The sequence below is a fragment of the Corvus moneduloides genome, chromosome 8 (assembly GCF_009650955.1).
Source record: "Corvus moneduloides isolate bCorMon1 chromosome 8, bCorMon1.pri, whole genome shotgun sequence".
NCBI lineage: Eukaryota > Metazoa > Chordata > Aves > Passeriformes > Corvidae > Corvus > Corvus moneduloides.
In genome coordinates, this window is record NC_045483.1 from 14640388 (window position 1) to 14665826 (window position 25439).

The window sequence follows — 25439 nt, forward strand, 5'->3', positions numbered from 1 at the left end:
ATACACAGCCACCACTGGACCCTCTGAGGAAGAGCAGCCCCTTTTTCTACAGGATCACCGCTTCAGGAGGACTGCAGCCACCATTCTACCAGACTGCTATCACCACCCTGACTAACAGGGTGTCAGGTTGTATCTTGACTCTGTCAGTTTGAACCAGTGTTTTAGTTTTTCCTTTTCTTTAATTTCCCCATTAAATTGTTATTCTGACTTGGTGCCTCCCACTGGTTTGTTTTCAAACTAGTACACTTCTTCCTGGTGTGCTAGGAACCTTCCCACTTCCAGCAGAGAGCTGGCCAGTATGGCAGCACTGGGCACAACTCTGCCACTACCATGACAAGAAGGCTTTGAGATCTTCAGTCCCTTACCCATGTGTGATATATTAATAATTCCAGCATTTAAATATGACCTGGTCAGCATAAACAGCATTGTCACATGCAACACTTTGCTTATGTAGTGCACAAATGTAGAAGTATTACTAAAGACTTGGTTCAAGGCTAACATTATAAACAAAAATTAATTACATGCAAATTTTTTTTAACCCTCATTTTTTATTCCCAGTCTGTTCCCTTTGGCTTCTGAAGATATTTGCTACACAAACTACAGGGCTTTCCTTTTTACTGCCAGTATGCCAAGCCTACCCTGACATATAGCAGCAAAGTACTGCTCCTATGTTTTAATTTAATTAATATTTTGTGGGTTTTTTTAATCACAGTTACAAATCTATACCAGTTTGGCAAAAGTCTTGAACAATGTATGCAACATGAAGCAAGTATCTGTTTAAGATTTAACAGTAGCTGCTTAAAATTCAATTAATGTTTAATTAACAGTATTTGAGCAAATAAACAGCTCCCCTGACTTTCATGAGGAAGTTTCTTTGCAGGGGTTAAAGTTCTTGGTGTATTTTTAGTCTGCAGTTCTGGTACTTTGAATTTTCACTTACATTAAATCACTGAAGATAGTGACCTGTACAAAGACCTGAATATTCACTGTATCATATTTTCCCTACTGCTGTTAATTATACTAATTTCCCTATTCCCAATATTAATAATTGTCTCAAATTATTTTCAAAATAAACCAGTGCAAATGCACTATTTCATTCCCTATGAAGTCTCACAAGAATATTTAGAAAAGAACCCAATTTTATTACATCAAAGTTGGTATCATGGAAATAAATTACTCTGAAATAAAGGTAATTTTGTGGTGGAGTTTCTGTAATAAGTAGTTTTATTACACATGACACTAAAATGTAAGTAACAGAATTAATTTTCTTCACACTTAGGCAATCTTTTCACTATTACAGGCAGAAAGAGGTTAAATTAATTCAGGTTAAATTAACCTAAGTTAAAGTTTTAGCAACATATTAACTGCTTGTACAGCCCAACTAAGCCAGAGTTTCCTATAGTGTTTACAAAGATAGAAATGTCACTCTGAACTGCCTGAACGCTCAGCAACATTCTAACAAGCAGGATTATTTATGCAGTACAGAGATCTGATTAGAAAAGAGACACCGAAAGACAAGGAAATACTTGTAGCTGCATAAAGCTGCTGCCTGAAGCAAGCCTTTACACCTGTAGCACTGTAACATCAACACTCAATACCGTGGGCAAAGACTCGAGGTCTACATTGCCCTGCATACTTTCAACATCAGGCCATAGTTACTAAACAACTTGACTTCAGTATCTTGTCATCTGTCCCACTCCTGCAGGTGAATCAACCATTTTAAACAAAGGTGTGGTGGTTGGTATGAGCTGTGCACATCACCTGAGCAGGGTACGTGTGCCAGCACGCTGCCCTCCAGCTGCTCACGGCTACCGAGTCAGCAACACCCTTCTTTCCACCAGCTCCACAGGAAAGGCACTTTCTTTAAAAACGAACACAGCCGATATTTTTCTGGGGTGGGAATGACCATTCTGGTAATGAAAATGCCCCCACTATCTGCCTTGGCCAATGTTTCGTTAAAAACTTTTTTTTTTTAAATGGTGATTTACAGATCCTGCTGCATGCACCTCACCTGCGTCAGGCCTTCTTACATCGGTCTGCAAGGAGAGAGAGCCCCGGTCCCGGGCTGGGACAGTGCAGGACGATGCACGTTTGCCCTCCAAAGTCAGGAGGCTGCTGGAGCAGCAGAGGGGTTCCCGGAGTTCGAGGATGGTACCGCACTGCCACCCTCTGCAGGAACAAAGTATCGTCCTCAACACAAACCCATTCCAAAAGAGAAGGCGCAAAGGAATTTTAATTTGCTTTCAGTGAGTAGTAATTGCATCTCACATCAACTATGATGTTCACTGCCATGAACAGGACTTCTTGTTAGGAAATGAGAACGTGAAGTACCGGCACCAGGAAAGTTTGCCATGCTCTCCACGTGCTCCTCTTGAGTGTGGAAAGACAATAGGCACAGAGGAACTGATGAGCAACTACAGCAGTAAGCAGTCCGAATTACTAACAAACATGATATGTCTTATTCGTAGATACACAGGGATTGAAAGTAAGTCAGAACTGAATGATTCCTCTTTTCCCACTTTATAAACATATGGATACACATATATTCAAGAAAACCAATTTTGGTCAGTACGTATTTGATACTAAAACATTGCACTAGATGTTCTGCTGACAAAAGGGACATTTTAGGAGTTCTTATCATTTATGCTTTAAATGTTATAGATAATCTTACTGTGTCTGCAGTTCAGCAGACACAAGTTTTAATTATTCATCTTGGAATCACCCGTGATTTCTCATTCACTTAAATATGTGCCAACATCTGTAAAGATCAAACCCTGCAATAGATATATTTTAATATTGATATATATTTTAATAACTAAACTATAGAAGAACATCTATTGCAGAATGGTTTTTCTAGAATTCAAAAAGTTACCCTTCTTTTAAATTCTAGCTGTACAAGGAGTGATAACTTTCTCTTTGTTTGCATTTTTAATAAAATTCCTGAAGACTTCTTTTACTTCAGAGATAAACCTAATGCTTCTTCAAAAATGTCAGCAGTTTTGCTATTCAAGTAATCACACTTGATTCTAGACATTGTGCAATCACACTGCCATTACACAGCTGAAAAAACCTTAACTCCTATTTCACCGTTGAAATTTATTATTTCTGCAGCTTTAAAGTTGTTTTCAATCAACTTGCTTAAGGAAATAAGGTTACCTAACTGCTGATATCTATTAGCTCCCACCTAATTTTTCTTGAGGTATTGGGGCATTCATTAATTTGCCTCAGGTTTGATAATTACTCTCAAATATATTGAATTAACCAAATTTTCACACAAACATAGAAAGAGAACATACGCTTTAGCGTAGATCAGATGAGCTACCTTTGCCCCAGAAGAAAGGCAGAATCCCAAACCTGCTCTGGCCCTTAAACAGTTGATAGTTGATGATAGTTCAGTCACAGGAAAAAGCATCAGCCCAGACATCTTTTTAGACACCAGATATAACAGCCATGGGCCAAATACAGGAACTGGGTTCTCACAATCGTGTTCCTTGTAAGTAAAATATGAGAGGCAATTCTTATTTTCCGACTCTTTACTGTCAGCCCAGAGCCAAGGGTAGAATATTTTGCCCAACTACATTGGATTTCCAGGCTTCTCCTTCAATGCAGGGCCATAGCATTCCTCTGGCCTGATAATTAAATTGTAAAATTACTATATACAACTTTATTACTCTGCTTGATCATAAAGTAACACAAATCAGACCAGGAAATTAACAATTGCATATCTTCAAGTATTAAAGGATGATTTCTAGCCTAAATATCAAGACTTCAGTATAATACATCTGAAGAACAGAAGAGAAGAATGCAGGGCAGCATCAGTGCTATAAGAGCAACAAGAAAAACAAAATAAGGAAAATTAGCATTTGGACTACTCTAGACATACACACACTTAAAAAACCCAGTAGGTTTATGAGGCTCTGAGCCTCAGAACTTCACTTGCAAGGACCATTTGAACAAAGTTCTTTGCTGAGTTCATTAAAAGAGACATTCATTCCCATTTCATCAGTCACTGTGTGATTTTGAATCAATGTGGCATTTGAGACCCCTGTCAATGTTGACTTGCATTAACTTTTGCTAGGAGATTTTCATGTCATATATATCTATAACTTCTTGAACTGCCTTTGGCATCTCTGTTCTCAGATTTATTTTTTCTTCTAGTTTAATAGATCAGAAAGATTATACTATATCTTCTGAATTAGAACAACTCCCATGCACTCCTGTGGAAAATGAAAAATGATTTAAGCATCACCACACACTTCTCACATGGTCTTTTTGCAATTTAAAACTTTTTTAGTGCCCAGAATAATGTAGATGACAGGGTTTTTTTTCTGTAAAATAAGGTCTGGTCTTGCACACATTAGAATTTTACTTCTGACTTCAGCAGGAACATGAGAAAAATCTTAGTCATGGCCCACACTGCAGATACGTTAAGGTATGATAGCATTCTCAGCCCCTTGTGAAGTCTTTAGGACATGGATATTTAGGCTTAGGCCTGGAAACCTAGTTCTATATTCTGTATTTATTTCATTCTCTTGCCAATCTGCAATTCCAAAGTCAAAATCACAGGCATTGAGATACATGATCTCCACCCTTTACACAAGAGTCAGCCTGAGGAGGGCCAGAACATCAGGATACCCATTTCTTTATAGGGATCTGAGATTTTTGCCACTGTTGGATTTCTCCAACCTTGCCTGGACTACATCCTCCTGCCTACTGCAAACTATAGGAGGCATTTAATGCTGAGTACATGGCTTGTGTCCTCTGAAGGACTGCTGAGGCAGCCACTAGAAAATGCACATCACTAACTTTGCCCAGATACTTCCAATTTCCCCTTGTAATACTCCCAGGAAAGGCCACTTAGCTTGTATTGAGTGCCTAGTTACTCAGAGTAAAAATTCTTTTTTTACTGTAAAACTTTCCTCACATATGACAGCCTTACAAAGAGGTATTTCCAATCACAAATTGTCATCATGTACTGAGAATGAGCTTGAAGAAGTTTTAACTTCACCAGATTATGGTGAAAATACTTATGGGTTAATATTTCTACATGATGATGTTTATACACAGTATATTCATAAGGCAGACAGAAGTGGATATTACATTTTAATTGGATAAATTTAAGACATCTTAATTTAGGTGCCATGTAAGAGACTGTTATCTCTTGCTATTATTCTCCTTGCATAATTTTACAGTTAGTGAAAGCCTGACAAGTGCCTGGTAGAAATACTTTCTCCATGTTTACACCTAAATTTAAAAGAAATATTGGCAATTTTTTTTTTTTAGTTTATAAGTAGCTGGTAAGCCTTAACGAATAGCACTGCTACTACTGTAGCCCACATTTAGTACAAGTAGGAGTTAGATTGTGGGGTAGTGCACAGCCAACTACAAAATGAGTTTGTCATAATTTCTTCAGTAAGCTTTGAAAACTGTTAAGAGTACATTAATAGCAGAAACTCTCTTGTGTAAAAAATGTAGTGTTTAAAATTCCACAAAGAAACAGAATAAATTATTTCTTTTTACAAACAAAATAGATTTGTTTGTCTGTTTTACAACATCTCTCTAAGCTTTGTCTCTCTAATGTCATGTAATATATTGATATAGAGAACAGCAGAACAAACTAACCATAAACAGATGTAGCCATGTGGTACACGTTCACAGCACAGCACAATTCCATTTGGGCTAGAAAAATCGTCTTTTCTGTCAAAGCAGAGTTTTAGTATTATGTCATCAATTACTTTAGTCTTGCTCAGATGACACAGCAGGTAAGGCTTAAGAAACAAAACTGGATATACTGAAGCTGTAAGAATTAACATATCGCAGAGTTGATGATGAAAAGATGATCATTACATTCATGAACACTGGTGGCATCTTCAGGCAAACTGAACATGGACCGGAGAAAGTGGCACTTTCCCAAGAACCACTTTGTTCATGAGGAAATATGGGAAAGGTTCAGTCACCACACCAGATTCTCTTTGAGGAAAACAAGTCAGCCTTCTCCCAGCATTTCAGGTTTGTCTCCAGCACTACACAACAGCAACTCAAATGTGTTTGTCCGGGCAGTTAGAGGGACCTTGGTGCCTCACAGCTTTTCCTGGTCCTGCTTAGAACTGGGGCTTGCTAACTATACCCAGTGTATTTTTCTTACCCCATGTAATACCCACATGTGATACTCTCACAACACATCATTAATGTCTGTACAGCTCCCTGTGGCAATGGGCATGGTCCAAACTGCTTCTTGGTGTCTCAGTAGCTCACTTCTGGAAGGCTTTTTTGTATTGATAGCTGAACATGGTGAAAAGTAAGCATTTCAGGTGAGCAAAAAAACCAAACGCAAATCCCATCAAACCAAGTTCTTTTAAAACAGCAGGATACATCCCAGCCATAGGCTTACACATTTCTACTGTCCTGAAAATAAACTGGAAAATTGTACATGGTGCAGGACTAGCACGAGCCTGCCCGTTCTTGACAGTTAATCCAGCTGGCCTTTCAGACATTGACAGCATCATGCAAAGAAAATCAATTACCTGAGATAATCAAATCCACTGTCTTCATCTCAGCTCTCTCATTCATTTAATCTAATTCTTGAGTATTGACATTATTCCAGGCATAATGGGAACAAAAGTGCTTCATTAGAGGCAGTGCCTGGACATATTCAATAGTGTAGCAAGAGCTAACAAAGCTCTGACAAATGCAGCCGTGCTGCTGTGAATAAACTGACAAGTGGTAAAACTAAAAATATGTGCTTCTCAAAACAACCTCTAAAGAAACAGTGGTTTCAGGTGAAGGTGCCTTGCTCCCAGGAAGGTTTCATCCCAAAGTGCTTTATCACCACATGGGAAGATAAAGGTTAGCAGTGCCTTGAGCACAGTCTGAGCTGAAGATGTTCAGGTTAAAGGTGCAGCCTGGCTGCTGTAACAAACAGTGATTCTTGAGGTAACACAGCCAGAGTGCTCAGATTGAGGTAGGGTAGGAGACCCCGGTTTCAACAAGAATATGCTTTGATTTTGGCATGAGTAATCCTACAAGATGTCAGATGAACATTAAAATAATTAATTAATGATAAATGCAGCAAGTAGTGAAATAAGAAAGGAAGTTCACTTGACAAGTAAAGGCTTATCAAGAGGTGAAAAAATTTCAGTCCAAGATGGGTCTAAACCAAAACCAAAACATGAAATACTTAATAAAAAATGATTATGTTTTATGTGTGACTCCTGATACAGGTAATATTTAAAGGTTTTGTTGTGCGACTGGACACCAAGATACAAAAAGGAAAGGTATGAACCTTAAATTTGAGCCGTTTTATATCCTCATTATTTTCCACTCAAATAATCTGTAAGAGCTGCAGAGTATGTAGCCCCCAGGTCACTGAGTATTATTATCATAATTTAAAATGCAACTATTCATTCAGTATGAGAATGCAGACTTTCAATGACAAACATTTCTATTAGAAAGTAGACCTTGTATTAGAATGCTAATTGATTCATCATCTACTTCACACATAGTTTATAATAATCAGAAAGCTTTATTTCCTAAAGAATTCTAAAGGTGGAACACATTTTATAGTGTTAGTATCACTCTTTCCATTACATCCTCTGGGACACAGAACACTGAAATAGCATTGTTATTTAATTTCAAATCAATGCTCTACTATTAGTGGATTTTGAAAGTCCTAGACATTAGTGTTACCTGTTACCTCATTAAAATGGGAACATTTAAATAAGTACAATAGAGCTGTGGGTGTTTCCTCACTCTTCCTTTGCATTTTGCTTAGATATATATTGTATTATTTGGTCTAATTTTCAGGTCCTCACTCAATACTGCATTTATTCAGTACTCATTTGGTCAGCATTCCAAGCATTTTCTATTACTTTAATACGTCCAAAATAATATCCACTAAGCATCAATGTAGTCAAGTTAAAAATGGGGACATTTTGATTTATGAGGCATGCCATTTTATGTATCAATATAATATTTAGGTGGTAGTGCTAATTTTGGCTTATTTATAAGGGTTATGTGTTATTGGACAAGCAATTCAAGCATCAAAAAAATCTCACACCCGGACTGAGGACCAGAATTTAACATACGTCCAGGAATCTCTGGAATACCAAAAGCTCAATGTGTTTTGTATTATTCTTGGCATCACAGTTGCTGAAAGCCATTACAGCTTCCAATGTTGTTTAATCAGTGCTGTGAATGTTACAACCACCCCCTGAGGTTACAAACTGTGAGGAAAATCTACTAAAAACCCCCAACTTACCCAACATGGGCTCCAATATGGATGCAGAGGACTAAGAGCACAGAGGAGTTAAATGATTTCCTACTGTGGGCATCTAGATTTTTATGTTCAAGGAGTCTTTTCCGCAAGCTGTTCTCTGAAACAATTTCATTACTCTTTACCAGCCTGAGGATGAAGTCAGCTGATTTTCCCAGCTGATGAATAGCTCTATTCAAAGACCCAAGCTTTGGGTTAATAATTGAGCCGTCCCCTTCTGGGAGTAGCTTAAGGGCAGGAGGTGGGTTTGGTGCCTCAGAGGTCCCACTGCTGCCGGGAGCACAAAGGGGACAGGCGCTTCCAGGAGCTGACTCTTGAGGTGACAGGGCAGGTTTGTGCATGGGGACAGACATACCAGCCAGTTGCTCCTGAACTGGAACACCCCTCGATGAGGCTGCAACAGCACCAGCAGAAAATTAATAAACAGAGAACCATAGGCACTCTGAAGGACCAGTATGAGCTTTACAACAAACCAGCATAAGTTTTAGTTTTATATTAATAGGTTTTGCTGACAGCCTTAATATTACAGGCTGCAGCAATTAATTTTGAGTGCTGTCATTTACTTGCTTGTCTCCAGCAGCCACAAACCAGGTGCTGCTTCAGGTGATCTGAAATCCCAGTGACCACTTCTGCTCAGGGCTCTGGTATGAAGAATGTGCCCTGCCCCAGACTTTCAAATGCATCACAGCTGCCTTAGAACCTTAAAATGCAGACAGGTGCTGAAAAATTATATCTTAAAGTGGGAATTTAGAGTTTTTCAGTTGGGCACTGTGAACTGAAACAGGCAACAGCACATTGATGCTTTGAGTTTTCAAACAGAATATTTTCATTCTATTTAAATTATGACTTGCAATTAGTGAGAACTTGAAATACGTTTTTAAGAAGTAGGTAGAAAGAGATCCCTAGAAATTTGAGGATTTCTGATATTGTGCATTAGATAAACTTGTGCTTGGAGTTCCACTGAGAATAGCAATCAACATTGGTTCTATGCCAGTTGCTTATAGAATTGTCTTTAAAGCTGTTTTCTTAGTTCTATTGCTATGAAAGGCCACATGAGACCAAACTTGCTGATTCTCCCACTTACAGCTGTTCTGCAATAGAAACAGCCAGGGATTTTTTTTTCCACTGGGTTTCAAGATTCTTTCTGCTTGACCGATGAATGAAAGATAAACACTACATACTTTATGCAGTTAGACAGACTGTTCAAATGAGATATGAGGGGAAGTATGCCAGAGCAGGCACACTTAGCACATATTCTTGACTTATAATTGGATCAACATTCAACATGTGCGGGAAAGAATGGTTTTTACATTTCTTTAATTTCCCCTGCCTACAGATGCAGTACCAACTAAGAGCTTTAGCAATAACAATAGAAAGGCAAACAGCAGTAGAGAAATCTGCTCCATTTTTTGCCATGGAGAGATGTGTTTTTCCTCTCCTAGTCTGAGTATCAGATCTTCCCATCTTCTATAACCTGGGGGGAGCTTCCAATGTAGTCACAGCAGGTACATGGTATCAAATAGCCTCTTAGGACAACATGTCTGTAACTAGGTTTAAGATAAAGTTAAGAAAAAGGGGCGAAGGTTTTTAACTAAAAGGAGGTTGATTCAGGCTAGATAAAGAAGACATTTTTGTGGAAGTAGTGATACACTGGCACAGGTTGCCCAGAGTGGCAGTGGATGCCCTATCCGTGGAAGTGTTCAAGGCCAGGCTGGATGGGGCTCTGAGCAGCCAGATACAGCAGATGGTGTCCCTGCCCAGGGCACGGGGTTGGACTTGATGATGTTTAAAGGTCTTTCCCAACCAAAAGAATTCTATAATTCTGTGAAAAAGCAAAAATATATGCTTACTTCTGACATGAACTGAAACTAGAATCTTCTAAGAAGAAAACCTGTTAGAAGATACAGGATTGAGACCTTTCAGCCTTTACCTTCCTCAAAAGTTATCAACTTTTTAATCCCAAAAAACAACACCAGGAGTTGAAACTGAAATAGTCAAAATCATCTTCTTTCCTCTCCTTCACAGCTTGCACCAGTACCACCATATTTTACTACTGGTGGCAGCATCACAGGTGTGTTCCTGTGTATCCCCCCATCCACAATATTCTAGCCACAGGAAATAATTTCTGACAGCAGATCTTAAATTTTGTCTGAAGCTGTTTTTCCTAACGTGACCTTTATTGGTAATCACATTGCCTACGTGGTTTCCTTTATCTTTTGTGGAATGGTGCTTTCCCATAGAAAGTGGTACTTTCTTCTCTCTGAAAACTGCCAACAGCTCCGGAATGGAGAGGTCAGACAGGAAAGCAACATCTGCAAAACTAACACTTTTCATTTCTGGAAAGGCTTGAACAATGTTACCTACAGGCACCCAGAACATTTCCACATCAAGTAGAGAACAAGGATGGAAGCTTCTACCCGGGGTAGCTGGGATGTGACGATTGCAAGAAGGAAAAAACAGAGGCAATCGGCAGAAAGTTTCATGCAAGCTCTGTTACAGGGGCATGGCAGAAAAAGAAGCCATGGGAAGGGTTGCCCCGACTTTTGTCTGACAGGGATCCCTCGCCACTTCTCTGTCTAGCATCCTTTCCCCCGAACACGCTTGAAACTGAAAAGGGGTGTAAGCGAGATTAAGCAAAGGAGGAGTGGCAAGGAAGGGGCAACGCTTAAAGGCTCCTATGGGGGCTTAAGCGAGCAATAACAGGGGGACATCTCGCTCCCTGTGCCGCCCACGCCCGGCCGGGGGCGGGCTCGAACCCGCGGCGCGGCGGGCGCAGAGCTCGGCCGGCTGCCAGGCTGCTCGGAGCTGCCTCCGCCGCGGGGCCGCGGCTCCAGGTAAGGCGCGCCGGCCCCGGGGATCGCGGCACCCTCCCGCCGGGACTGGCCCTGCACCGCTCTCTCCCTCCCTTCTCATCCCTCCCCCTCCGCTCTGCTGTCTTCGTAATTTAAAAAAAAAAAAAAAAAAAAAAAAAATTAGTATTTCCTCTCTGAGGTATCATTATTCTGCAGGATTAAAATAACCCAGAATAACTCAAATTTCAATTAATAAACCAAAGCGAAGAGGTGAGTGCCTCCCCTCGAAGGCTGCAAAACCTTGCTTTTAAAAGCAGTGAGTGGCAGATGGAGAAACTTCTCAAAGAAAGACAATGTAAGAGCCAGCTCCCATTTTTCCCTCCAATTCCCCATCAAATCTGCATCTCACCTCAAATGAATACATAGATGAACAATGTGCTAGTACTTAAAACAGTGTACAAAATTTAAAGTAAATCACATTGATTAAACCTGTTGTTGAGCACTGAGTAATGAAGAAAGGGAATATTTGAATTTAATGAAAGCATATTATTTCTCTAGGAAACTCTTTTTTCCTAATTCTTAAAACAAAACCAAATTCCTATATACTCACTTTCAATGTCTATTCAAACTTCGTAAACAGGATTCTTAAAGGTTGCTTGCCATCATGAACACTCCAGGTAATTCTAATGACCTGTCATAGAATAAAGCTAAAGCAGTTTGTGCTGAAGGAAAAGGAAGATCCTGCAGCAGGCACGCACTTACAGATTTAACTAATCTTCCCAGGCGGTAACTGTGGAAAAAATTGGAAACACATATTTTATTGGAAAAATGCCTCTTGCTTTCAAAGCCCCTCGTGTGATTTCCCTCAGAACAAATTCCTGATGACTTTGAGCTGAGCTCCACATCTCAGTTGGAATACCTCCTCTGACTTCAACCTTAGGAGCTACAAAAGCTTGCAGCTGAGCCCAGGACACTCAACTTGGACAACATTCACATTTTTGTATGGTTGTACAATTAAATGCATTTTATCCTGTGATTATTATTTGCTAAAATATGTAATTCTACTGAGTAATTCTAAGTATATTGATTTCTACAGTTAATTTCGAATACAAAATCTTTGTAGATTTTTAAAAAGCCTGAAGTGCTTTGAAAACCGATTTTCTCCCAGTCTTCATCTTGTTGCGCTGCTCAGAATGGTTAGTTTGTAAATCTCCTGGTTATGGGACACTTAGCAATTCACTGAGGAATTTGAGTCTAAGACCTTGGACCCAAACTGAGAAGTAGATATTTGGTGACGAAGATGAATAAAGTCTTCTCTGGAAGGTTTCAGATATGCATAACAATAATCAAACCCAGAAAAGTCTATGATTCAAATTCATAACTTGAATTGAAAAAAAGGTGCATCTCTAGGGTATATTCCCTTCCTTCTTCCCCTTTGCCCCCAAACTAACAAGAATTTGCAACTGGAAACAAAATTAATTGCACACCAAGGGGCTGTTCTCTGTCATAAATCTCAAAAGCACATTGCACAAAATTCAGCAGGGAGAGAAGATGGATATGACTGACCCTAATCTGCTACTGCAGGGCTCTTATTTTTCTCTCATAGCCTCCAAGGTCTGTTCAGTGACAGAGTGAGATGACCCTCATTCTCCCAGGCCAGAGGCTGCATGAGGGAAGCTGCAGGAACATTAGCTGGCTCCTGGATAGGCTCTACAATATGAGAATGCTGAGCAAACCTCACAGTCACCAGGGTCTATGTGGGGAGACTCTCCTCCAGGTTAAGGGCTAGAAGATTCTAGATCTGCTAACTTTGATAAGGAACAGGAGTTTAAACTGGAATAACAAAGGCAGGATTTCATTTGTCTTTCCAAATCAAGTTGTTATTTTCTTAATCTGAACCAGCATATCCTGTCCAACTTTCTGGATTTTCAACTATTTAGCTTAATCATATCTAGTCTGATAGTGCCCAAACAAAACTGTCTCCATTTTGCTGTAGGTGATAAAATCACATTATCCTGGTCTGTGTGAGTAGTGGAGGTATCAGTGCTGCAGGAGCACTCTGTCTTCCTTCAGCCTACATTTGTGGGTGCCCTTCGGAAATCTGGTGACCTGAAGTGCTCCCCCAGGCATCCGTCAGGTCTCACATGGTCGATGGGAGACCACCCAAGCCATCAGTGTTTGCCACACTATGGCTGTGTGCACCTTCCTGCACAGTCGAAACCTTTGCAAAGGCGCCTTTGGGGGTTCATTCATCATCTACAGCCTCTGAAAGTTCCCTGCCCCTCTGACCCAACTCAAACTCATTCATTCTTTAAATTGCACAAAACCTGAGCCTCATGCCCTCTTGAAGCCAGGTGGGTGGGCTGTGAGTTGTGACTGTAAAACTGGTGTGGCAGAAGGTAATCCACACTTGTCTGTGGGAGTGGGTGTGGGAGGACCTTGGAGTGTTGACAAACACCTTAAGAAGCCAGTAGAGGTCTCAGATTTGAGAGACCTGTATTTTGGTACAAGAGGACCCAAACATTTGCAGATTGGTGTAGAGGTCCAGCTGCCCAGATAACAGAACTGTGGTGTACAGAGCAAAAAATTTAAAAAGAGTCTGTATGCACATAAATCCAACCATTTATAACCCCATAAACCTCTGATTTGTTTGGATAATTACAAATGGCAGTAATCATCAGCCATGACTCAAACACCACTAATATGCCAGACTACTGAGTGTCAGCTATCTAAAATCATATTTAGGAACAAGGGGAAGATAAGTTACTTAATTGTCTACCTTTTAAAACTAGGAAATAGCCTGTGTGGCATATTTTCTGTGGGTTTCCCAGTAGATATAAGCAGAGCTTGTAATGGGCACTACATTTAAGCGGTCACATGAACACATTAATTTCTTAAAACCTGTTCTCTGAATGTTTATTACTACAACCATTTCTGTGCATTGTTGAAACCTTTCAGTTCAGTGTTGTGCTGGTTGGAAGCAGGACATCTGGCACTTGCTCCATGAAGTTAACTCCTAGAATTGTATTGTCATCCTAAGCACCCATTTGTTAGAAATCTGAAATTAATTTTCCAGGAAAACTGTATAATGTTAACAGCATCTCTGCCAGTTATTTCCCAGTTAATCCACAATATGCACTGTATTTAAAGTGCACAGAGTGAAAACAACAGATGAATGTATAAATTAATCCTATCATAGGTTATGTAACTTACTCTAAGGCTTTGAGGTTCATAAAATTGATAATACAGGGAACTTGGTGAGAAATAATTTGGTGCCCTCAATCCAGGGCACCAAATGTCTCTCATGTACTTAATTATGTAAGTATTAGCAACATACTGCTAGTCCCTACTCCTTTGGTGGCTAGAAGTGCTGATACTGAAAAAAATTTTAAAGGCTGCAACAATAGATTTGTTTGACTTCAATTCCAACCTTCCGTGTATTTTGAGGACAGTGATTTTACATGTTAACTTGTCCATTATTTGGGACATTGAAGTAAATCCCTGAGTTGTTGCTGATACAGTCTGAAATCATGCATGCTATGCTCATTTTTTTAAAAATAAATGTATTTGTCATACAGATTTATTTGGGATAACTTTAAAGACTCTCATGTAATGCCTATACCTATATAAACAATTTCCAATTATGAAGTTTCAATTACAGCTCGTTTTGCAGAGAAGCAATTTTCATTTTTGGTGAATCTTAAGTTCATTCTACTTTTTTTAAGAGTATGACCTTATGTTGTTGAAAGGTATCTTTGACAAAAACAATTCAGAGTACAGAACTTGAGAAGATGCTCTCAGACTGGAGCAACTTTCCAAGCTTTTCATTGAGAAAAATGACACTTCTCTTACCTGGCACACGTGACAACTGTATTGATCAGATCATTGCATAACTGGAATCCAGTGTTTCACTTTGAACTGTTGACAGATATAGCAGCAGTAGAGACCTAACAGCCATTCAATTGCTGACATAATACTGTCATAACAGATGGCCCCTGCACTGCCTGTCTGCAGAGAAAACATGACAAGACAGCTACTCTCTATGGACCAAGTAAATCTAACTTTGATTACTTGCCCAAGGAGACTTGCATGGTTTATGCCCATGCTAGGCAGATCAGATGTGCCTAGGGTTTAGAAACAAGCTAGCTGGTATGCCAAAAGCCACTTTGCCAGCCAAGTAAGAGGGTGCCCCTTATAACAGGATGCAGACACATGCATTTGTCCACTTCCATCCATCAATTCCCCAGTTAAACCTGAATTTTTGCTGCCAGTGGGTTTTATTCCTTCTTTCTAGTTTGCCCCATTAAAAAAATTCCTCAATACTTTTCACTCGAGCAGCACTCTCTGCAGTATTAATCCTAACATGAAAAAATATTTGAATGTGTGAAAATTTTGCATTTCTTTCTCTTTCAGGAAGTGTTACAAAGTATCATGAAAGTACAGCTATTACAGACAGGCATCCAGATTAACACAAATACAGATATCATGGCACTTTATTCCACAAAGTGCTTTGTCTGTGACTACTGTCAATCTGTTTTATGCATTTGACTTTTCCCAGCTGTGGTGGTTTTGGCTGAAGTAGAGGAAACTTTCTTCACAATGGCTAGAACGTGGCTGTGTTTTGGATTTGTGCTGTGAACACAAGTGTTGATATTTTAGGGATGTTTTAGTTACTGCTGAGCAGAGCTCGAACAGAGTCAAGGCCTTTTGTGCTTTTTGTACTACCCCACCAGCGAGGAGGCTGGGGTTGCAAAAGAATCTGGGAGGCGACACAGCTGGGACAACTGATCCAAGGGGTATATCCCCTCCACTTCCCAAACTTATCTTGTGACTGCCTTCCATCTACACACTCCCTTTCTCCCACCAAGTCCTTAGTGTTTCCAGCTTTCCATCGTTTCTGCTCCAGTTGGTTCATTTCAATCTAACAAACAGAGGATTAAGTCAAGAACAGATGAGCTCACTGGTTACTTTGCAATTCTAGTGGACAATGCCAGCAGAGAATCCAGAGCAGGGGAGGCAGCTGTATGTCTCTGGCACTCTGGGTGAATCCCTCCTGAGTTTCCAGCTGCTTTTCAGTCAAGCACTTAAAGGCACTGTCATTCAACAGTTTGGACGTGGAATTAAAATGCAACTGTGATGCTAATTCAGTTTATATTCTAAAACTCACCATCTGCTTTTTATTTTAAGATAATTCTGCACACAGTTTTAGATGCCTGCAGTAGTAGCCATGGGAATTCAGGCATATGGCCACTGCCATATGACAAAGTGTATTATCTAATAATTTCTAGTCTTCCCCATGCATCCACTTGTGCATAAGGTACTTCAACATAATAGGCATCTCATCCTTTAATTCATTCACACAAAATTCACTTCCAGTGAAATCTTCAGATATTGCTATTACCTCTGCCAGCTGTCTGCCTCACCCCATTTCAGCCTCAAACGTTTGTGAAACTTGCATAATTCACTTTTCCTGTCATGCTGAAGATAATAAATAACCGAATTCCCATGAGAAATGTCAAAACATTGGATGGCACTTTACCGTCCTAATCTGATCTGAATAAAAGTAGGAAAATGTTGTCTCATCATATGAGAAACTGGGGCAGATTTGTTACCTTCACCTCAATTAAATGTTTAGAACAAGATGTATCAATATATGCACAATAATTTGGACAGCATGTAGCCTGTCTAGTTAAACCAAATGGCTCAATATTCTATGCAGAAAACAGGTTATGCTTATTTTTCTAGGGTGAGAGGAAATATTATGAGTTCTGCTGAACTAGTTTTAAAAAGCAGTAGTTCCCTAGGCACATGCATGCAGGAGGAATCTTGCTGTGAATGTGTAGTATTTGATAAAGAAATGCATGACAGGAAAGGTCCAGATGTGCAAACATGCCAAGGGGCAGGCTTTTCAGCAGAACAAACCAGCTCAGTAAGCCCCATAAAAAAGGGGCAGCAGAGAAAATGTGTGTGCATGCAAGCATGTACACACATGCCGCAGAGATTTATATATCCAGCTTAAGTATTATCTGTGAAACCGCTTAAGACTCCAGTAGTTACCCAGTTCTGATCCTTGGCTGGCATACAGCTTCCCTTTGCAGTGATGGCAAGCCAGTTGACATGGCAATTAGATCTCTTGATTAGTATTTCTTATACAGAAGTAAAAAATCTTCTCCCTTATGAAAGTATATGTACCGTAGGATGGATTTGATCTTTCATGTGTTCAAGACCAAAATTCTCCACCCCAGCCTCCCTAAAATTGCTACCTTGGATATTCGTGAAGAACTGAAGGTAAACCAGTTGCCTTAGAAAGAAATCAGTAATAAGCCCACTCCATCTTCAGTAAAAACTGAACCCAAACAAGTACAGAAATATCCATAGGTTTCCTTAATCTGTTTATAAAGGATCTTCAGTCATATTAGGAGCTCATAGTAGCAATTCAAAAGCTAAATATAAAAGCAGCTTTGTGAAGTACTTATAAAGTCAGTAAGAGGCTTTTTATTTTTAGCGTATTTTCCTGTGAGATAAGGATAATGAATGTAGAAAGCATCCAAACCCAAAATGAGATACGCAAAAGAGATCCCACGATCTGCACCAGGGGTGTTACAGAATCAGCGTGTAGAGAGCAATGTTCTGACAACACCATCTGCTCCTTTGTGCTGTTTTGCCCTTTTACCAGCTCTCTTAATGTCTCATGCATGATTTTCTGTGGAAGTCGGGAGGAGTGTATGATTTATTTTGACATTAATATTTACCAGGCTGGTGTATGCTTAAAGTAGCCCGGATGTTGAGAATGTTTGCTTGTTTAAAAAGCCATTAAAATGGCTTTCCTTTTTCTTTGGAGACATTAACAACTTATTTTGTCACTTCACTGTTGCATAAAAGTCATACCCCACTCACATAGCAATTATTTAGGTAAATACCACTAGTTTTGCTCTAGACTGAAAGAAAAATTACTTTGGTTTTTAAAAAGCTTGCTGGCATTTTACATTGGTCACTAAAGAACAGTGAAACAAAGTTTCAGGTTGTGAAACTTCAAATTCTTTACTATAAGCAATTTAGTGGGAAATTAAAATGCAAAATACTCCTGCAAAACTCATTCTGGACACTGAAAATATTATGTTTGATTGCCCCTTCCTGAAACATAAAACAAGTATTTCATTTGCCTTTATTAACATTTAACAGCTGTCTTGCAGATCCTGGGTAGGTAGCATTTCTGACATGTAGGGTTTTTTAGTTTTGAAGCAAGTCTTACAAATAAGGTTTCTATTCTCTGATGAAATACAGCAAAAGTGTGCACAGCCTGTGCATTTCAGATCTGTTGCATGGCTGCATTACACTACAGATTGATACTCTTCTCATCCAGAAATGGATTACAGAGCTGACAGATTCCTTAAAATAACCATGATGAATGTGAATCATACTGACAAAAGCAAAGTCCCATTCAGAAGAGACATCTTGCCTCAGCCAAACATTTTCATGAATGTGGATGGTTATATATGATTTATATACAAAGGATTTTTTTTTCAATAGCTATAGATAGAAGCCTATAATTTCATTTTTTCTCATTACCAAAAAGATTACCAGAGTTACATATCAGAGGTGTTGATCTACTTGTGTACCAGAGAGGTTGTGTTTAAACAGCTCTGTGTTCTAAGATGGAGTCATGTGTTGTTCCTTAAGAAGAGATGCTGATATACCAGAGATGCGCTTACTCACAAGCATGAATAGCAAAGACAAAACTCAGTGTTTGCAATTCTCCTGCACAAGAATACGTTATTTTTTCACAGCAATTACTTTTCCTAGTATTTAAAGGACAGTGACAAAAATGAAAGAGCTGTAGTACACTGGAATGCAGCTTCTGCTGGTAAGTTAAATTAATCCTGGTGCCATCTCTTTTTTCAAGTTTTGAGATTTTCTAATCAATGTAGATATTTCCTAATACATTTATAGTAGAAGTTATTCAAGACACAACATCTTTAGTGTTGGAAATTCATGTGTTTAAAATGCATATGTGCTGTAAAACATTACCTCTGCACTTTTTGTTTTTTAGGAGCTACAAGAACTTCTGAAAGAACTTGTGAAAATGTGCAGTCTTAAGTGCTGCGGTCTCAGAGCCCTTTTCCTATTGCTGCTCTATAGGTAAGAAGTATTTGCTAAAAATATTATTTCTTCAATATATTACTATATCAGTTGGTTTATAATAAACTTACTTATAGTTAGAAACTTATCTGACCTGGTAAAAAAGTAAAATACTCTTGACATTTGAATCTTGCCTCTTACAAAAATGAAAGAACCTGGGTATTAATAACAGAAATGGAAGACTGAGCTTCATGAATCTCAGCTGCCTTGATTAACAGATTTTTTTAGTTGGAAAGATTGATGAGGAAGAAAAAGAATGGAATTTATGAAATATGTGAACCCTCAAATGAAGGATTACTGGGTACAGAGTGAGTACTGTATCAGATGCTTAAAAAATTCAGGCAGGCACGCAGTCCTTGCCTGGAGCACAGTGCCTTGCCCAAGGACAGAGGCACACAGTCCACCTAGATTTACTACAAGCTTGAGATAGTAAAATCATTGTTGTACACTGAAAGGAGAGTATCTTAAGAAGAATTACCTATTTGAAACACTGTTTTCTTATTCTCTGTTACGAAATCGTGAAGTCTTTAGGAAATCTGAGTTGCGTTAAGCTGGAAAGTGAAAATTATCCCCTCTGGCTACAAGTAACCCTTCTAACAGTGCAGCTGCCATGACAAAAAACATAGAAATGGAGTATTTAAAATATATTCCTTCTATAAAAATGGGGAAAAATATTCTTTAAGTAATTCTAATAAGAAAATGTAAGCATGGACAGGTTAAACATCGTCACCACTACCTTCAACTGAAGTATTTAAAATCTGTGAGTGAATTATCTATGTAGAATTGCCTAACCTACTTCATCTCGCAGTAAATTCCTCACAATAAGATTTTGTCTGAGCTTTAATTCAAGTGGGTGTGCAAACACACATTTAGATAAAGCCTTCTCTTAGTAGTGGGGACAGGTGGAACAGTCACCTGAAAGTGAGTTTAAAGCATCCACCTCCCCCACCTTCTCCAGTCCTATAAAGAGATCTTTGTCCAAAATACACATTTGTTCTAATTCCACCTTCCTTCCTCATCAGCTGTGACTTGCCACACTATAATAAGTGGATGACTCATGGCTTAGCAATAATAAAACACTGCTAAGAGACCAACAATTTCAGAAGCACTTAAGCAACAAGGAGGCAAAATTCCCCCAGGAGCTCAGCCTGTGGTACACAGTTCATTATTATCAGGCAGACTTTGTGACTCCTCTTAGAGCTTCATCTGGCTGCGAGTGTCCAGAAGCACAGGCAGTTCATTCCTGAGTAGCATCCATGGGGGTTATGTGCACATAGAGCTCCTGTACAAGTGCTTGGATACAAGTGCACATTGAGCTGATGTGGTCCTGTTTTACCCAAATCCAGAGACAGGCTGAGAAGCAGCTCTGGCCCTTGGTTCTCACAGATAAGATGATGCTTGGGTACAAAAATTCATTTTTCCAGTGCACAAATCAGGAGGGGTTTGTGAAAGCACTGGTTAAAACAACAACCATCCTGCTTGGCACTGAAACAGGGAAATATTTCTAAGCAAAACCCAAGGGCTAAGGTGCACCCAAAGCAACGGCCATGATTTCTTGCCAAGTGGTCCCTTAGACATTCACTTAGATAAGTCCTGCCCAGCATGTGAAGAGAGTTTCTTCTACTGAATAATTTACAATCAATAATGTTGTGAGGTTGTTTTTTTTCTTTTCTATCTCTCCCTGCCTGATGACACTTCTTCACTTTACTTAACACTAAATTTCATTACAATCACATATCTGGGCAGTTGCCTGGATGATTGCCTTCCCAGAAGTTTGTTGTTTTTATTTTTTTAAATAGTAGTGACAAAATTGAGGCAAATTTATCATTACCAGGAATCAGCTTAAGTAAATGTGTGCTATTTGGTCTGCAGAAGGGTTCCCACTTGTTTCAGATAGGGTGTTTTTAACATAAAGAATGCTAGCCTGGGTTTAAGGCATTAGAGACAGAAAATTCTGTGGAATGTGTTTGTTTTGGTTTTTTTGCTGAGCTTAAGAGCACTTAGAATGCTCCCCCGTTTGTTCTTGTATCTGGTAACATAATGCTACAGTTTCAACCTCGCCATTTAACAAAAAAATGGTGACAGTACTGTGTTTCAGAGCAGAGAATTAATCAGTGATATAGTAGGTTTTGCTACAGTTTATCTGCAAAGACCATATAAAACCCTGTATCATTGAGCACAAGTATGAAACCAGAAATAACACCTTTATTTGCATCTGTAAGCCTGCCGCCCGCCAGTGAATTGCCTGAAAAAAACCTTTTTTTATTCTTGTTTTCCTGAGGGGAGTGTTTCAAGAGCTTGTTCAGACTGCATCTGGCATTTTGTTTATCTTCTCGCAGTTCTAAGGTGTTCCTGTCTCTTTCATGATACATAACTTATGACAAAAAATAGCCAGAAAAAATATTCTCCTATATGTGTCTAGACTGTACTATTGCTTAAATCAGTGATATATGCTACTGTTTAGGGCAAATGTTCCTTTTTCCCCCTCCAGTTACCCCATTCTGTTTAGACAATAACTTGAAAGTACCTTAAATAACAAGCGGTTGTTGTACCTTTCAAGTTTAGCCAAGCCCACAAAAGTTCTCCATTTTTGAGCCACAAGAATGACTCAGGAAAAGAAATAATTATAATTCAGCTTTTATAAAAGCAACCAGAGGGCATTGAACCTGATGAGTTAAAGCATTTATTATATGTTGACAGCCCAGATCAGATAGATATTCTCAGCTGAAAAATAATTATATACTCACAGTCTTGTTCTGTAAAAGCCAATTCACTCCTCAGTTGGAACACCTGTTGCAAGGCAATTCCATGCTTAGATGCATGCCAAGGTATTTTGCACACATCAGGAAATATGTATTAACATACAGCTTCCTTTAACTGTAAAACATATATTTAACACAAATATAGGTTAAAAGAGATGTTTTGATGCATTGATGAGAAGATGCAGATGCATAAGTGGAATGAGCCTCAGCTTTTACTTTATCCTTTGCACATGTGTGCGGCTGTGAGCTCACGGTGGCTGAGCTGTGAGTGGAGCATGTGAATCAAAGAGCACTTTAAAGGAAACAGGGCATCATCCCTTAAAACACAGAAACCCCAAACCACTCAAGGCACAGAAGCTCTGTAGGTTCCTTATCTTTCAACATTGACAAGGTGCCTCTGAGGAGCCCCCAAAGTTAGCAGGGTGGTAACACCATTCACTCATATTTAGGAGGCCTCAGGTTCCTCTCACTTAATTGCCTTGCTATGATAGGACTTCTCTGAGGTTTTGTGGCCAAACAGCACACAGGGGATCATGCCTCATTAATTCACAGCCTCAATTACAGCACAACAGCTTTCCCAGGCTTACTTAACCGTAAAACTCAAAAGACCAGTGATAAGAGGCTACACATCATGTGTTAATAAGGAAAATTATGAATTACCACAGGTCATTTAAGGGAAGGACTTCCATAAAACTTTTAAAGATACGTTTTAGAAAATAGGAGTTAATGATAATGAACCAGACCACTCCGCAATTGCATACTGATCAGCAGAACAATGTTATACCCTTGCAGTAGAAAAGAAACAAGTTTTCCTTTAACATTTCACAACATGTAAAACTTATTCAAGAACAATCCAGTAAAGCTGTGAAATTAAACTCATGCAGCTCACTGAACACTTGGCTAAAATTTGTATGTAATTAACAAAAGGAGAGACATCTATTCCAAGTCCAGTATTTAAGAAATTAATTACATTCAAATGCATTTCCAATTTTAAAACTTTAATGCAACATAAAACTGGCCTTCTTATTTATATTCACATCTCAATTCAACATGACTGTGTTTGTTTCTTTAGGAAAAAACTTACAGGATAAACTGTCTTTATTTCAATGCTGGCATTATTCAAGGGTATGCTTAAGTAACAACATCATTCTCTGGCAATATAGAAATAAAATCCAGGAAAAAATAAAGGAAAAAAATGGTTATTCAAATAGCTGAGATATTTGTGCTACAAGGCAGCTAATGAAAAACAGCTACTTCTGTGACAATAGGGTCTGGTGAATAAAAAAATTAACAGCAATAGCAGCTTTTGAAGCCAGTGGACACCACATCTAAAATCACAGTGTGATTTGGCCACGTGTATTCAGTGAGATCATGTTAGCATTTGAGCTTTGCCAGTTTAAGATACTGGATTATTCCAAGTGGATGAAAGTGTCAGTGTCCTGACAAAATGACTCAAGCTTTCTCAGAAACAGCAAAATTAAAATCAAAATATCAAGCTTTGGAAAGCTACAAGAGACCTAGAAATATAATGCAGAAGAGCAAGCAGAGTTTTCAGGACCAGCTCTAGAAAAAACAGAGACTAAGAAATTTGGTGAGGATTTAGCACTATAAGGAAAGACCACAAAACACTGGTAACCCTTTACCTAATGGTTTATTCTTAGAGCCTTCTGCTAGAAGCAAATCACCTCAGCTACATCTCTTGCACCTACTGTAGGAGAGCTAGTCACTCTTAGGGACCAGTCATGCCCAGAGCAAGGGGCAAAAGCCACAGACCCTTCTCCTGGTGATTATATGGGTGCCTGCTCTCCATCAGCAGAGACAGTGCCTCTGCCTGCAGCCAGCTGGGCTTCGCTGAGTCAATCAATTATGTGCTTCTCACCTTCATAATTCATACCCCACCTTTCTCAAATCATTGGGAACAAGTAGTTGGTACCATCTGTGCTTTAATTTCTGAAGAGCACACCCTGCTCACCTTCTTGGGGTGCTCACCTTCGAGATTAGGCAGAGATGTGTTGTAATTATTTATATATGACTTCTGAACATAGGAACAAAGGAACTACTTGAATTCTCATTATGCTTCACTGATTTTGCCCAACTGGATTATTTCTGTAACCTGTTTAAAAATTGTGTTGTGAAAGCAGAATTTTAAGAGTGTTTTTATGCACTAGTCTCTGAGGTTGGTTTCTGTTTCTGAGACCTAAATATAATGTATTTCATTATGTGAAGGGAAGCTTAATTTTAAATGCTGAAAGTAACAATAAGCATCCCTTCCACATTCCTAGATTATAACCATAATGCCCAGTTTACAGATAAAGTATTAAAGAAGATTGTTTGTCAGAGTGTTAAGAAATAATAGACTTTGAGGTATAAAAGTGATTTCTTTTCCAATGAGAGGCTAACACAGATTATGAAATCTGATATTTTATGGAATATTGTTCTTTTGATTATGTCCTTTTAAAACATCCTCCTTTTCAATTCTTTCTAGGTCAATGCAAATTCCTGAAACCGAAGGAAAAAGTGAAATTCTACCTCCAACAATACAAAAAATAATAAAAGGGTACAACAAGTATCTACGTCCATTTTTTGATAGTAAGTAGAAAAGCTCTTTCAATAAGACTGAGTCATAACAAAATGTGGTGTCTAAAATTCAGTAGTGAGAGCAAAAGTTCTTTTTCTGTACTTTTTTCCTCTGATTTCTGACAGCCACCAATCTCATTATACATGTTCTGCAATACAATAAGGTAGAGTTTTACAGCTTTTGTGCCCTAAGGTGAAACTTGTATATTCCAGGTATTCTCAAGCTAAACTTCCGGATTCCGTTAGAAAACTTGACTACCATTGTACGTGTGCCCTCATGAAATAAGCTGTAACATCTTGCCTATTTAAAAGCATAATTTCCTCTAATTTCCTAAATAATAACTATAAAATGCTTTGATTAAAGATTTGAAAGCTTTATATATCAAGCTGTTCATAACAGCACAGGCAAATCATGTTACTATGCAAAGTCTTTTGTGCATCAGCATGTAAGATTGCAAAAGAATTATTTATTAAATGATTCTTGCCTCAGGTCTTAAAGGTCACTGAACAGATTTACTGAAAAATTATGGGGGGAAAATGAATTGAAAAGGGAAAACGAATCAAAAATGTCAGTTCCCTGCATCAGAAGGCAATGGTCACCAGAATGGAAGGCTCACACAGTCTACTGCATCAAGGCTGATTTTACTGCCCTGCAGTGCAGTCAGGCACCAGAAATCTCAGTGAAAAACATCTCCCTTGTTTGAGTCAGACTAGTGCATGTATCAGAAATACTGAGGAGATACAAATGAAGATCTCTTCCCGGAGAAACTGCGGAACAGTGAAGAAGAAAATATTCTGAATGTTGAAAAGAAGCTCAGCACCCTGTGTCTGCCAGAAAATAAACTTGAGGAATGAATGCTAGGCAATAGTTCTTAAGCTAGATGTTCAGAAATGTTA

At 38.9% G+C, this 25439-nt stretch overlaps 2 protein-coding genes across 3 annotated transcripts in view; one reads left to right on the top strand and one right to left on the bottom strand.

Moving 5' to 3' along the window:
• ENTPD1 (ectonucleoside triphosphate diphosphohydrolase 1) overlaps positions 1 to 8349 on the bottom strand; it is a 54521-nt gene extending 46172 nt beyond the window's left edge. Inside the window, exon 1 of the mRNA XM_032116184.1 lies at positions 8258 to 8349. Within this exon, the coding sequence (XP_031972075.1) occupies positions 8258 to 8264 (7 nt within the window). The 5' untranslated portion in view covers positions 8265 to 8349. The remainder of the gene's footprint in view (positions 1 to 8257) is intronic.
• A 2654-nt stretch (positions 8350 to 11003) lies between these two features.
• LOC116447579 (gamma-aminobutyric acid receptor subunit pi-like) overlaps positions 11004 to 25439 on the top strand; it is a 46987-nt gene continuing 32551 nt past the window's right edge. The window contains exons 1-3 of one of the 2 annotated variants that reach the window (XM_032116928.1): positions 11004 to 11106; positions 19115 to 19203; positions 24451 to 24554. In XM_032116928.1, the coding sequence (XP_031972819.1) occupies positions 19148 to 19203; positions 24451 to 24554 (160 nt within the window). In that variant the 5' untranslated portion in view covers positions 11004 to 11106; positions 19115 to 19147. Of the gene's footprint in view, positions 11107 to 18695; positions 18929 to 19114; positions 19204 to 24450; positions 24555 to 25439 lie in introns of those variants that run through there. The other variant, XM_032116926.1, reaches the window with a different exon arrangement.